Raw genomic sequence first — 15,417 nt, 5'->3', positions numbered from 1 at the left:
ATGGAGCCTGGAGCCTGCTTCGGATTCTGTGTCTCCCTCTCTCCTCCCCTGCTCGTGCACTCGCTCATTCTCTCTCTCTAAAATAAAAGATGTACAGTCTTGAAGGACAAATAAAAGTTACTCATCCTGATATGATGTGTGTATATATACATACACACACACACACACACACACACAGCGGTTGAGAGAGGAATACAATTAGTGGAAAGTGGCCAGAAAATTAAAAAAAAAAAAAAAAAAAAAAAAGGAATCACTATTTCCAAGGCTTATCAATATCCATAAAAGATCTTAAGCTGATCAAACTTCCTCCTCATAGTAGGAGAAATCTAATCCGCCTCCTCTCCAGAGAAATAGCCGTCTTTTCTTAGGCAGGTGCGAACATATAAACACCACCATTTTCTCAGGCACCTACCTTGCTTGTCTGATTTGGTTTGATCCCAGGTCCTCGAACCAACAGTGGAACTTTGATATCAAACTCATACAGCTGTCTTTTGTCTATTGGCAAAGAAAACTGTCCTGAAAATGAAACACATGGGGTAAAGATGGAGCCAAGATAGATGGGTCATTCATTCATTCATTCATTTAATAGATAGTAAGAATGAAAACAACTTTGTTCTACTATTTATGGTGCTTTAATGGAAAGTTTACAATTGCTCAGGTCTCTTATTACTACAGGGCAGGAAATGAGTTCATTTTTAATCAAATGCCTTGGGAGACTCGTTGGTCTAACTTAGGGACATATTCAGCAAAAACAATGATTGGAAAGTACTGTGACAAATATAATTTATGTATCATACTCAACCTGACCACAATTGAATGAGGTTCCTCTAAAAACTGTGAATAAAGGAACAAAAATATTTATTTGGTCTTTCCTGAATAAATCGATTTCAAGATAACCAAAGAGTTGATGAGGGAAAGTTCTTCTCAAAGGAATTCCAATTAATAAATGCAAAAAGGACAGAGTTACGAAGTCAACATTTTGCAATTTTTGAGAGCATGGATGAAAACAACAATTATCAATGGAAGCTTCAGCCACAAAAAGTCCACATGACAGGCTCAGGCTGATACCACATGAGCCATCAATTAGGGGCTTTGTCAAGCAGACACCGTTATGAAGTAATGGAACAGGAAATACTTATCAGTATTGCCAAAAAAGCATTCTCACTGGAAATGTGAAGTTCTATTAAGACTGTAGATCTGGGATGCCTCAGTCAGTTAAGCATCCAACTTCGGCTCAGATCATGAGCCCGCAGTCTGCAAGTTTGAGCCCCATGTCAGGCTCTGTGCTGACAGCTCAGAGCCTGGAGCCTGCTTCGGATTCTGCGTCTCCCTCTCTCTCTCTGCCCCTCTCCTGCTTGCATTCTGTCTCTCTCTCTCAAAAATAAACAAACATAAAAAAAAGAGAGAGAGAGAGAGACTGTAGATCTAACTACCAACCTATGGAAAATGCTGACTAAAGATAAGGTATCAGAAGACTGCAATTAGCCAAATCTAGAATGTGAGATGTTGTAAAGACCAAAAGGCCCTTTTCCCCAACGAATCAGTGGCAAGGGCAGCCTCAGAGCACACGAAAAATACAGGTAGCACGTGGACTTTGTCTAGATTCCAATACACATGGGACCAGTCTGATGCACAATCAAGTGCTGATGTACAGATCACGATGGCTGAAGTTTTTTCAAAGCCTTCCAAGCTAAAAAAGAAAAACACGGGGAGTGTAGGAAGATTTTAAAAAACTGGTCACATGTAGCTAAAAATCAAAGGTGGATAATGAGGGTTATTTTACTAGTCTCAACTTTGAGTGCTTAAAAATATTCACAACAGGGGCGCCTGGGTGGCTCAGTCGGTTAAACCTCCAACTTCGGCTCAGGTGAGATCTCATGTTCGTGGGTTCGAGCCCCGCATCGGGCTCTGTGCTGACAGCTAGCTCAGAGCCTGGAGCCTGTTTCTGGTTCTGTATCTCCTCCTCTCTCTGCCTCTCCCCCTTTCATGCTCTCTCTCTGTATCAAAAATAAATAAAACATTAAAAAAATATTCACAACAAAAATGCCTAGTGGCACTTGGGTGGCTCAGTTAGTTAAGCATTGAACTCTTGATCTCTGCTCAGGTCATGAACCCACAGTTCGTAGGATTGAGCCCAAGTAAGGGCTGTGTGCTGACAGTGTGGAGCCTGCTTGGCAGTCTCTCTCTCCCTCTCTCTCTGCTTCTCCCCTGGTCTCTCTTTCAAAATAAACAAATAAACTTAAAAAAATTAAATGCCTAATCAATCTGCTCCTATGCAAGCAAGTCTCAGGTTAGTAGCTTGCAAGTTTGTGAAATTTATACGTAGGGAAAGAGGACATTGGTTTTTAAGAAAATCCAAGTGGAGAAAAGGAAAGTCAAGGATATAGGGCTGACTCTCATGTGGTTTTGAAAAGACAAGATAAAAACAAAACCACACACATACACAAAATCAATAAAACTTACTTCACAATTTTACAAGAAAGGGGTTTTCCCCCAAGACAGCCTTATTTTGGTCTTTCCTCGTAAAATCTCTTAACCCTAAATTCTCTAAGGTCTACTTTTCCTTTAAATCCAGTTCTGTTTCGACCTCTTTTGTAAAGCCTGCCTCCAACTGGGCAAGCTCAATCTGTGCTCCCAACTCCTAGAATATCATGTAATTTAGCATATGAAATAGCAAATAATGAAACCTGGTCTCTCCACATGCTAATGAGGAGAGCCTCTAAGCAGAGGAGTCCTGAGGACAACACCTTCCAGGCCTGTCCACCCCACCAGTGCTGCTGACCGGGTGCAAGAGGAAAGGCATCTCATCAAGGTCACAGGAATACCCCACCTGCCCATACCTGTGTGATAGCCATTGTCTGAGGTATAAAAGATGTATGTGTTGTTAAGGTCCCCATTAGACTCCAATCTCTTGACTAGTTTCTCCACAAGGTCATCAACTGACAGTAAAGTCTGCCACCTGGATGTGAACAGAGCGTGACAATAGGACTTCAGAAACAAGGACTGAGGGAATGCTATCTGGCCAAAAAAAGCAGGAGCAAAGTCCAAAACAAAACCATATAAAGCCCCCAAAACCACACCTCCAAAAAGCTCAAATCCCAAACCCCTCATTGAAAAAAACAAATTAGAAAATTCCAGAAGGGAAAAATAATTCCAGAACATAATTTAGGTTCATTCCAAATCTGTTTCTAAATAAATAAATGGGGCTTTTCAGAACCAGTTTAGCTTTATCATCACAGGTGATGACAGCAGGAAGAGAAAGCTGGCCAATTTAGCACTGCTGAGTACAGATTCATTCAGACTGACCCATGCTACCGTGACTAAGGGTCTAAGTAGGGGTTGGCAAGCTATGGTGATGGGCCACAGTTTGCCTGCTGTTTTTGTTTTTAAATTGTGGTAAAAAATACAGGACATAAAATTTACCATCTTAAGACAGTGAAACAGCTCTCCAGAACCCTTTCATCTTGTAAATCTGAAAGTTTGTATCCATTAAACAATATATTCTCTAAGGTCTTTTTATATAAAGTTTTACTGGAACACAGTGTGGCTCATTCATTTGCATATTGCCTAGCAAGGCTCCAACAACGAAGCTGGGCAACTGTGACAAAAACTGTAGCCTGCCAGGCTATAATATTCACTATCTGGCTCTTTCCAGAAAAAGTCTGCTAATCCCTGGTATAATCTAAATGCATCTTAAAAGAGTGCAATTGATTTTTAAGAATTGACTTAAAGCAATTCCTTGAAATTCCAAATAGCAAAGACAAATATTCTTTACTCTTAAGCCTTTGAGTCTTATGCCAATATTGGGCCTGATCTCCCACAAAGTGATCTTTTTTTTCAGACACAGGGATTTTTTTTTTTTTTTTTTTTTTTAACCAAATGGCTCCAGGTTGCAATTATGTTAGTCCTGGGGTCTAAAGACCATCTCCTATACACCTGAATGTAAAGGAATCTCAGTCTGCTGCTGGGACAGCGCACCCCCAACCAGAGTTTCTCCCATCAACTTGCTACCTTCTGATTTTATCTCAAAGTTAACGACGTTGTGCAGTCCCCTGTCCATGGGCTGATTTGGAAAGGTCCTCAAAGACCACCCAGACGAATAAAGTAGTAGCTCTTACCTTTTCCTAAATGCACTATCTAAAAACTGTATTGAAGAATTAGTCATTGGGGTCTTGGCTTGCCTGATTAACCAGTGCTTGTTCTAAAATTTAAAAGAAAAAAAATGTTAATACCAAGTTACTACAATCAAATAAACTACCAGAGTAGAGAATGAAAAGAATCGTTTTATACTTCAGCACAGAGGAACTTATGAGCAGTTAAGCAACTTCACACTTCCTCTCCGCTGCCCCATGTGTTCATAAAGACACTCTCTGTAGATTATCACTCGTTCTTTAGCTTCTTCCCACTACCTCCCTAATGAGAGAAGGCCTGGACACTTGCTAGCAGCATTAAACAGCATTTAAAGAGATTTAGCAAAAGAAAAAAAAAATACGGAGAAACTACTGGCTAAAAGAAGACTAAATCTGTAACTTTAAGTCTATGCTCTGGGTCTACTCCTCAAACCACAAAAAGATAAATATTAACTTTACCTCCATTAACTTTTGTCCTAATAAGCCATCATTCTATCACTCTCTATTTTCCTACCCAAGATGCTGATCATCCTAGAGCCTTGGGAAAAATCTGATCGTTGCAATTTCCTCAAACTTCAAACCCAAATCTAGAGGGTTCTTCTCATTTAAATAAAACACTCACAGTTCTAAAAACAAAAATATTTCCATACATCACGAGTTCTCTCCTCCCTATTCATAAAGCCCTAAGTCACCATCTCCCCAGCTCTCATCCTCAAAAAGGCTCTTAGTTACTATGTTGGAGAAATGCTATACAGCATATCCTCCAGCTGGAAATTCATGTTAGAGTAGGGAGAGCTCTGAGAAATCCTGTTAAGAGTGACCTATTTAAAGTTTCTAAACTTACTTGCTCATGGGAACTTCTATTAACTTCTTTTGGAACACAATTTGAGAATAGCTCTCTAGTTTAAAACTCTGTTCTGTCAGCTTTAAAAATCATACTTCAGCTCTTGCCTACAATGTGCCAGGCAACATGCTACATATTTCTAGGTTCTTTAATCCATATCGCAGCTGCATGAGGAATAAGGATCTCCCACTTTAGACAGAAAAGCAGAAGTGAAGCATCTTGCTCACGGTCAGGTCACTCAGCTGGTAGTGCCGAGTCTAAGACTCATTCTGTTTTCCACTTCATGAGCAATTAAGATTTCTAGGCAACACGCATGAGGCAGTAGAGCACTTCCGTCTCTGAACCCGTGAACTGCCTCCCCCCTGTGCCAAGGAAAGCGTAAGTAACTGGCACATAAGGCAAATGTTTAGGTTGTGGTGCTTAATTATACTCCCTGCTGGCTCATTTCTCCATTCAGCTTCCCCTTCCAGTCATTTCTCACTACATCACCCCCCTCCCCTTCCAATGCCTCAGGCCTGGTGAGGGCCACCCACAGGAGGCTGCTGCAGGTCTAGCTCAGCCCCAAGGGATGTGTGTCAGCCCCTGAGGAGAACCAGCACAGAAATTATCAGGAGTCGGGCACCTGAGTGGCTCAGGTGGTTGAGTGTCTGACTTCCGCTCAGGTCATGATCTCACAGCTGGTGAGCTGGAGCCTGTTTCAGTTTCTGTGTCTCCCTCTTTCTCTGCTCCTCCCCCACTCATGCTCTATCTCTGTCTCTCAAAAATAAACGTTAAAAAATACTGACCAAGAGAGCCTATAGTCAAGAAAGATGGCATTTCTTTAATATTCCCCTGTGGACTCTCCAGCTGCTAATAGCATGTGTGGCAGAAAGCTCATCCATACTTCTGAAGCAAGTTTATACTATCTATTGTACTTGAGACAGGTACAATTACCTTTAAAAGATCTAGAAGGAAAACTGACTACTGGCTCAAAGGCTCCCTCACAAGTTACTTATATCAAGTATGGCTTAATTCAAGAGTTGGGGGAAGCTACCGTTCCATGGATGTTGAAGTTCTTATTTCTTGGTGCAAAGACGTTCTGGAAGGCCTTCTGGTACTGAGGTGCAGCTGTCCAAGGCGAATGAGGTGCTGGTGTGGAGATCATCATGAAGAATGGCTCAGAGTTGGACTGGTAGTCCAGGAAGCCCAAGGAGATATTAGCCTGTGATATATAAAATCTGTCCTCATCTGCCCTATCCAACAGTTGAGGACTTGAGAGATGCATGTTCTCAAGCAAACAGGAGGAACAGGGTCATATCAGCTTTTAAGCAATCTTAAGAATTTTAACAATCTTAACCTTAACACAATCTATGTCACAAGTGTGTTGTTGGAGCAAATATTTAGTTTTTAGGCAATATTTATTTTAAAAATGGGAAGATAATACCATCCTAAGAAAGGAATAAAGATCCTAATGATTTTACATGATCTAAAGACTGTTATACCTCCCATAAGGAAAGAAATAGTACTTTGGACATTTAAGTATTAGCTTATATTAAAACAGCTTAGAGTACGTCTTTGATGCCTTAAGGAATATAAAAAGAGTCAACCTAATTCACAACAGTGGAACAGGTGAATCAAATTATCTTAATCTCATAAAAAATATACAGAACATAGATATCCTAAATTATGCCAGTAAAAGCAGCTAAGCTGAATGAATAACATTAAATCCAAATATATCACACCAGGATTTTAATTTATATTGACTTACATTTTTTGTTTCTTATCTGGAGATACAGCATGAAAATGAAAATATCCTACATACACACGATGTTTTTCATTCTTATAATTGAGAGGCACCTGGGTGGCTTAGTCGGTTAAGCATCCAATTTTGGACTTCAGCTCATGTCATGATCTCACGGTTCATTATTTGAGCCCCGAACTGGTCTCTGCAGTGACAGCACGGAACCTGCTTGCGATTCTCTCTCTCTCCTTCTCTCTCTGCTCCTCCCCTGCTCGCTTCCTCTCTCCCTCTAAATAAATAAACTTAAAAGAAATTGTTCTGGGGTGCCTGAGTGGCTCAAGTTGGTTGAGCACTGGCTTCAGTCAGGTCATGATCTCATGGTTCATGGGTTCAGGCTCTGCGCTGACAGCTAGCTCAGAGGTTGGAGCCTGTCTTCAGACTCTGTGTCTCCCTCTCTCTCCAAGCCTCTCCTGCTCGTGCTGTCTCTCTCTCAAAAATAAACAAAAAGCATTAAAAAAAATTGTTCTAGTTGTTCCATCTTCATTTATTCCCATCACTAAACTCAAAGGACATGGACTGTATCGATTTCCTTTCACCATCCCACCCACCTGCCTACTCGACTAGCAAACTCCTTCCGTGGTGCCCTCATGCTTATTGTTTCCTCTGTCTGTGGCAACCTCTTCTCTCTCTGATCTGCACAGCTCACTCTCACCTCTGTCAATGTCACCTAAGTAACCCCCGTACCCTGCCTTATTTCTCTAATGCATCACGCAGAGGGACTCTGCTTCATCTACTGAACACCTGCTATGCTGGGGTCTGAAATATCTGCTGAATGAATACTCTGTGGAGGGCTGTCACTAGAAACATGTTAGATAGGAAAGTCCTAAACTCACCCAGTCTCAGTCATTTTGATTTACAAACACACAATGCCTTAAGAACTCCCAATCCATGGGGCGCTTGGGTGGCTCAGTCGGTTAAGCGTCCGACTTTAGCTCAGGTCATGATCTCATGGTTCGTGGGTTCCAGCCCTGCGTCAGGTTCTGTGCTGACAGCTCAGAGCCTGGAGCCTGTTTCGGATCTTGTGTCTCCCCGCCCCACCCCCCTGCCCCTCCCTTGTTTGCACTCTGTCTCTGTCTCAAAAATAAACAAACATTAAAAAAAAAATTAAAAAAACAAAAAAAACAGAACTCCCAATCCCTATCTCCTCACCCTCCTGATTAAACTGCCATCTCAGAGCAGATGAAGTGAGCGAAACTGGGGTCAAGAGTGAAAACCTCTCAAGTAAAACCTCTTCAAAGTAATCTCTATAGTCTTAGAGATTAGCCTTTGGAAAAGGGATTTGTTGCTGGAATTTCAAGAACATTAGCTCGAGCCTGGCTTATATGCAAAGAAAAATACCCTCAGGCTTTTTTAATCAGTTGGAAATACTCTTTGGCAGTTAAGTGAAGTTATTATTCATTCCCACTACTCAATATGACCAAGTCCAAAGGTTTCCTAGGCGGAAGCTTTAATCAATCGTGAGCCAGAGCTGCCAGGACAGAGCTTCAGTGACTCACCAGGACATCTGTCAGGTAGTCCACACTGTAGTTCTCACCATGCTTTCGTGCCTTCCCGTTGATAGACAGGGTGTAATTATAGTATTTAGAATTCTTTTCCTATTCGACAGGAAAGTAAAAGTTGTTATGAGGTCAGCACACCAAATGAAAGTCAGAAATCATGCTGGGCTAAACTATATTGTTTAAGTAGTGATAGGACAGCAAAAAAAAAAAAAAAGGTAATTGCTCAAGTCAATACTGAACTCTCTGACTGAAGTTTTATTAACTACTAACATAGTTTCAATAATATGTCCTAGTTTAAAATGCCACAAGTGGAGCAGGTAGAATAGCAAAATGTAGTTAGACTGTGTATGATGCAGGAGAAATATCCTGCAAGGGAGTGACTTGTAAATCAACAGACTTTCTCTTAGGAGATAGAAGAGCTAATCATAAATGCAAAGGATTTATGTGGAAAATCAGAACTAAATCAGAGAGTAAATGTATTTCACATCTGCAGGGTAGTGTATGATCGTCACTGATGTCAGTAACACTCACCAAGGCATACCAGTAACTCCAGCCCAGAGGGACATGCTCTAGTCCACCGGCATCTGGGGCTCCGTACTGAAACGCAAGACAAGCGGGGCATCAGAAATCCTCAGACACGACCACGTCAGAGAGAGGAAACTTTTAGAAAATCTTTTTACTCTATTTTAATTTATTTTAAAGATGGGCACATTCTATTTTATTAATTTTTTAATGTTATTTACGAGAGAGAGAGAGAATATGAATATATGCCCAAGAGTGAGTACATACCAGTGGGGGAGGGAATAGAGAGAGAGGGAGACACAGAATCTGAAATAGGCTCTAGGCTCTGAGCCCTCAGTGCAGAGCCTGATATGGGGCTTGAATTCATGAACCGTGAGATCATGACCTCAGACGAAGTCAGTCACTTAACTGACTGAGCCACCCAGACGTCCCTAGAATCTTTCTAGATCAGTGCCTGAAACATGGTAGATGTGGGGTGCCCGGGTGGTTCAGTCAGTTAAGTGTCTGACTTCAGCTCAGGTCATGATCTCGTGACTTGTGAGTTCAAGCCCTGCATCAGGCTCTGTACTGACAGATCAGAGCCTGGAACCTGCTTCCGATTCTGTGTCTCCCTCTCTCTGGTGCTCCACCACTCGACTCTATCTCTCTCTCAAAAATAAACATAATAATTGAAACATGGTAGGTGATCAATTTCCCCAAACACATAAACCAGTCAAAAAGTAAAGAACACTGTAATCCTAGGAACTTCCGAAGCAAGATGTTGCAAACTAATGGCCAGTAGGCCAAATCTAACCTGCCAACTGTCTTATATGATCAGCAAACTGAGAAGTTTTTTCCAACCTTTAAAAAACACCAACAACAATGAATAGAGGAATATTTTGTGACATGTGACAGTTACATGAATTTGAAGTGTCAGTGATAATGAAGTTTTATTGGAACACAGCTGCACTTACTGTTGATTTTTAGGTCTATGGCTGCTTTCAGGCTACAATGGCAGAGTCAAATACAGAAGTCCCTCTCTATCCGCAGTTTCACATTCCAGGGTTTCAGTTACCTGTTGTCAACAGTAGTCCGGAAGCAGATGATCCTCCTAGTGTCAAAAGGTCAGTAGTAGCCTAACACTATGTCACAGCGCGTAAGCCATTACCTCACTTCATCCCATTACTTATGTGCTCTACTATCTCACATCATCACCGAAGGGTAAGTACTGTGCAATAAAGCATTTTGAGAGATCATAATCATATAACTTTTACTGCGTTATATTGTTACAACTGTTCTGCTGTATTAGTTGCTGTTAATCTGTTACTATGCCTAATGTATAAATTAAACATTATCACAGATATATATGTACAAATAAAAACATTGTATATATAGTGTTCAGTACTATCCACAGTTTCAGGCATCCACTGGGGGTCTGGGAAAGTATCCTCCATAGGTAAGGGGACAGGGGATGGGGGTAGGGAGAACTGTGTCATCACAAAAGAGACATTGACTGCAGAGCCTAAGATATTTACTTCTGGTCCTTTCCAGAACAAGTCCACGTGGCTTAGGCCACAGGGTTCATTTCCTGATGGCACAGATTTAATCCTGATGATGAAATCTACTTTTGGAGGTCAACTGATTTGAGGAGATGAATAAATGACCATAGAATCATCCCATTTTAACTTGACAAGGTTTAGTATTGCTCACTTAAGGAAGACTCTTTGAGAAATCTTTGTATTTTTATAAAAAATATTTATTTATTTTAAGAGCGAGAATATCCCAAGCAGGCTCTGCACTGGGGAATCAATCCCACAAACTGAGAGATCATGACCTGAGTTAAAACCAAGAGTTAGACACTTAACCAAATGAGCTACCCAGGTGCCCCAAGAACTCTTCATATTTTAATAAATTTCTCCTAATTTATATATACATTTCATGATCTTTGACATGCAAAGCAGTACACGTTCTGTTTATGACCCACAGCCTTATCTCAAGAACGAACGTAGTATCTGTAATTATTTATCATGGTTCTTTTCAAGCTGACTCTCCTTTCAAATTCACAAGGTTGCATATTCTCCAAATTATTGTGGGGAGGGAAAGGATGAACAGAAAATTCAGATAAGATATTAGGATCTCCGGCAACCATGGGTAGTGTGTATAAGAAAATGTACATTTTTTTCTCTTTGTTTCACATCCTCAGTTTTACTAGAAGAGATAACCCAAATACTCTCAAATAAACTATTTCCTTTAAGTGTGAATTCTGACTAGAAGGTAAGGCCAATATGGCAAACGTGGGGGCCATGAAACCTGGCCATGGCAGGCTATGCTGGTGGTCTCTCCATCCAGGCGCAAAAGAGGCCAGCATATAACCGCGCAGTCATATGCTTTCACGGCCTGCATATCCGAGGCTCTGAGTGCTTCCCCTCATTACTGACCTCTCCGCATTTTTTTCAGGTTAGAAAATGGGTTAGGTTGTAAGTTGTTACAATGCAGGAAAGGCGGTAGAAGGAAAAAATTCTTCATTCTGATCTTGATAAAGAGGAAATGTAAACAGATGACAATCACATGACAAACAAAATTCTTGAAGAAAAAGGAGAAGATGCATCAGATAGCAGCGGTCATAAGACAATTTTTAAATAAATGCTATCAGGCTGTTTAAGGGAAGAATGACTGGGGCGCCCAGGTGGCTCAGTTGGTTAAGCCTCGACTCTTGATTTCAGCTCAGGTCATGATCTCAGGTTTGTCAGTTTGAGCCCTGCACTGGGCTCTGCGCTGGCAGGGTGGAGACTGCCCAGGATTCTCTCTCTCCTTCTCTCTGCCCCTCCCCTGCTCTGTGTCTCTCAAAATAAACTTAAAAAAAAAAAAAAAAGGGAAGAATAACTATAGTACCTAAATCATGTAAATATGTTTATGTAAGTAAATTCTTGTTTAATGGGCAGATTAGGAGAAAACATATACCCAAAACATTTTAATGTGACTCAAATGGATACTAATTAAAAAACAATTAACATGATTTACATTAACTCACATTGGTAAGGCTTTTATTTTTTTTAAAAGAATAACCAGATCATTTAACATACCTCATTTAAGTACTTCCCTGCGAAAAAGGTCTGATAACCGCACACTGATCTGAGAATTGCTGGAAAAGTATTTGGTTCTTGGATCTTCTGCCAAGACTTACTACTGCAGTTTCCCTCTAAAGTGTTGTTCACAACGTGATGGTTATGTGGGTACTTGCCCGTCAAGATGCTGGCTCTGCTCGGGCAGCAAAGAGCACTTGGCACGTACTGCAAAGGGAACAGAAGCAAAAATCCCTGTTACACAGGAAAGATGGATTTCTCATCATTTCTAAAGAGAATAAAGAAAGCTGTTCATTAACATTGAACGTCTAGGTTCTCATGGACTAGAGGGGTTCTGTTTGTTTGTTAAACACAGGACACTTCAGAGCTGCTTTAAGTCACATAGTGGACACAGTAAATCAGACAATACAAACCAAGAGAACAGATTTATGTTGCAGTTGGATTCTTTATGCAGAAAAACAGTGATTCTCATCTCCTCTGCCAAAGGAATATTTACATGGTGGGAGTTAGGTCTTAACCAAAGACAAAGAATACCACTTGACTCTAATGTAGCTGAGAGGTACAGGTTCATTTCTCAGGATATCTGCAGTTTTATACACTTCCTGTATCATTTAGGACACCGGACATAGTTTTTCTACTCTAACTGTACTTCTAGTAGCTACTGTCATCAATAAATTTAGCCCATTCTACCTGATATTTTGTAAACCACTTTAGAGAGTAACAGGAGTTTATATTAGCACCAGCAGGGAAGGCTCAGTCCAGCACACCCTTGCCAAAGTTACATATGATCCCTTTTAAATACTTAGCATTTCTTTGGTCTTTCAAATTGGATTTGGCATTTTTAAATACTGGTGAGGATGAACATTCTCTACATGCATAGTGACCAATTGTGTTTACGTGAAAAATTTGTTCACGTGCTTTGTACATTTTTTTTCCTCTTGAGGTATCAGCTTCTTGTTACATAAAATTTGAGTTAAGGAAGGATTCAACCACATCACAAACTTGCCATTTTTGAATTTTGCCTTTTAATTTTGTTATTTGTTTTCTGTAATTTCTACATTGGCAACTCTTGGATTCCTTTCCCATTTTTGTTTGCTGACCTATTTTTTGGCCAATGCCACATTGTATCTTTATATTTCATTTTATTATCTGGAAGAGCAATTTCTTCCTTTAAAAAATTACTTTGACTGTTCTAACCTACTTATAATTCCAGATAAATCTGGAATCACATTATTCAGCCTAAAAAAAAATCTTGTTGGGATTCTGATCAGAATGTTGTGTCTTTCCACAGAACATGAGGGGTGTATCTACGTATTAAATATCTTTATTATATCACCTACGAAGTTCTGTACCTTTATTTATATGGGTCTTAACTATTACCGCCCACCACCACCTGCTCCTAGAGTCTGGCATATGAATGGGATCCCTCTAACTAGTTATATGAAAGAAAGCTATTTTTATTTTCTCATTTCTACTTTACTAAACCCTATTCATTTAAAAAGTTTTCCAACAGTTCCATGTTTTCTAGGTAAAAAAATCCAAAGAAGTGGAAATAATAATTTTTCTTTTCCAGTTTTCCAATTAAGTCCACAAGATGCCAATGACTAGACAGTTCAGAACAGCATTAAGTGACAAGTATTATACCCTGTCTCCTTCCTAATAGCAATGCCCTGAGTCTTTCACCTCAATGATAAGGTGTGGTGTGCTACTTGTTTGAAATACTCATAGCAAGAATGCATTCTTTTATCAGTGTTACAAACTACCAGGAAAGATGGTAAAATTTCAGAGGACTTTCAAGCATCTATTAAGGTGAACGTTACATTTTTCATCTTTCAACTACTGGTCTTGTTGGTGGACAGTATAATAACCACCACTATGTAGTACTTACTAAGAGTCAGGTGCTTGCGTTATATGTACCAACTCATTTAACATTACAAAGACCCCGAAACAGATTTCAGTACCCCCACTTACAAATGGGGAAACCAAGGGCCCAAAGCTTGCCCAAGGTCACACATTTAGAAAAGAGGCAGAGATGGCATTCAAACTAGGCGATCCAGCTCCAGACCCTGTGCTCTTAAGCCCACCACTACGGTGGGGTTTACTGGATTTCCTGTTAAGCTAGACTACTACTTATTTGGTTATGTGCATGGTTCCTGAATTTTGATTTGTTAGTATTTTACTATGGATTTTTATATCTATGCTTATATATACATGTATATTTATATTTTACGTATACACATAGGTGAATCTACATACACACACAGAGGTTAGTTTCGTTTGGTTGCTATTATCTTTCTCAGGTTTGACTATCCGGGTTAAGTGGACTTTGTAACGTGGCTGGGCAAGCATTTACCACAAAGCAATTTACGTAGTATGAATGTTACAAGATTCTTAAAATCCATTTTCAAACCTCAAAGAGTAAGGTTTTAAAATGAAATTCTTTAGTTCTGAGCTACAGACCAAACTAGCTTAGAAAATACCTACAATTAATGTTCAATTAGTAAAAACTAATGCTTCAATTAAAAGAATTTAAGTCACATTAAATAAGGTTTTCCCTTTGAATCAGGCATCTAACTAGGAAAAAAAAACCATGCAGATTATACTCGAGTTCCCAGAAGAGAGTGTTTCTTCTTAGAACACGAACAGAAAGTCTCACAAAACTAAATTCAAAACTTACAGCACTGGAGAAGGTCATCCCCATTTCTCCAATGAGAGCCTTGGTTTTTTTTAGTGGTGTCTGCAAAGTAAATAATTATCTGTTAAACCATTTCCTCCAACAAACAGAAACACACAGACCAAAACTCATGTTTTTTGCATCTTACTCGCAATGATCAGCTCTCAACAGACACTAAGAAACCACCAAAAGAGTCCTGTGTGATTCTCGAGATGAACCAAACAGGTTTGGTTACAGTTCAGTTATGTCCCCTGCAAATGGGTCATAATGCTTGCAGGAAGGGAAAGTTCACAGCTGACAGCATTATTCCAACAATGTTGATTTCAATGGGATGAAATTTCGGTGTTCTCATTCGTCACCAGCCCCCTTACAAGATAGACAGGACAGACCTCCATTAATTCACCTTTAGACGCAGGCTGTGGGACAGGATATGAAAGGAGCCTTCCACCCTTTAAAAGAACTTAGGTTCTAAAAGCCAGATAAAGCCCTGAGGCCCAGAAAAGGACTCAAATCTCACACATCCAGTGGTGGAGCCCAAATACATGCTTTTCAAATATAAGCTCAAAACCCTGTGCACTTGACCAATCACCACCTCAGGTAAGGACTTGAACTGTGTGGCAAATAGTAGAGAGAACAATTAATCTCAAATCCCAGAGTGAGGATAAAAGTATGAAAGTCATTTAAATACAAATAAAAGGAACACTAACAATCTTTATTCCGATTCGGACAAAAGGAAAGGACAACTGAAGAAACTCAGTTTAGCTGTATTATATGAATCAGTTCATGATTTCGAATAATACCGTATTCTGTTTTAAGTCTATCTTATTGTGTAACAGTTTATTAATAATCTAAATATGTTAACAAGGGTCTTGTTTACAATACTGTATAAATCTTTTTCTCACTGAC

General features: G+C 39.9%; 1 protein-coding gene across 1 annotated transcript in view; it reads right to left on the bottom strand.

The window, feature by feature from the left end:
• The window catches only part of GNS (glucosamine (N-acetyl)-6-sulfatase), a 46,196-nt gene that overhangs the window by 25,459 nt on the left and 5,320 nt on the right, over nucleotides 1-15,417 (bottom strand). The window contains exons 2-9 of the mRNA XM_029953279.1: nucleotides 14,515-14,574; nucleotides 11,838-12,044; nucleotides 8,785-8,850; nucleotides 8,251-8,349; nucleotides 6,008-6,175; nucleotides 4,119-4,201; nucleotides 2,841-2,959; nucleotides 413-516 (exon numbers count right to left, since the gene is read on the bottom strand). Coding sequence (XP_029809139.1) covers nucleotides 413-516; nucleotides 2,841-2,959; nucleotides 4,119-4,201; nucleotides 6,008-6,175; nucleotides 8,251-8,349; nucleotides 8,785-8,850; nucleotides 11,838-12,044; nucleotides 14,515-14,574 — 906 coding nt within the window. The remainder of the gene's footprint in view (nucleotides 1-412; nucleotides 517-2,840; nucleotides 2,960-4,118; nucleotides 4,202-6,007; nucleotides 6,176-8,250; nucleotides 8,350-8,784; nucleotides 8,851-11,837; nucleotides 12,045-14,514; nucleotides 14,575-15,417) is intronic.

Source organism: Suricata suricatta, chromosome 10, assembly GCF_006229205.1.
Source record: "Suricata suricatta isolate VVHF042 chromosome 10, meerkat_22Aug2017_6uvM2_HiC, whole genome shotgun sequence".
Lineage (NCBI taxonomy): Eukaryota > Metazoa > Chordata > Mammalia > Carnivora > Herpestidae > Suricata > Suricata suricatta.
The sequence above is the reverse complement of the archived record's forward strand: the minus strand, read 5'-3'. Positions and strand labels throughout refer to the sequence as shown.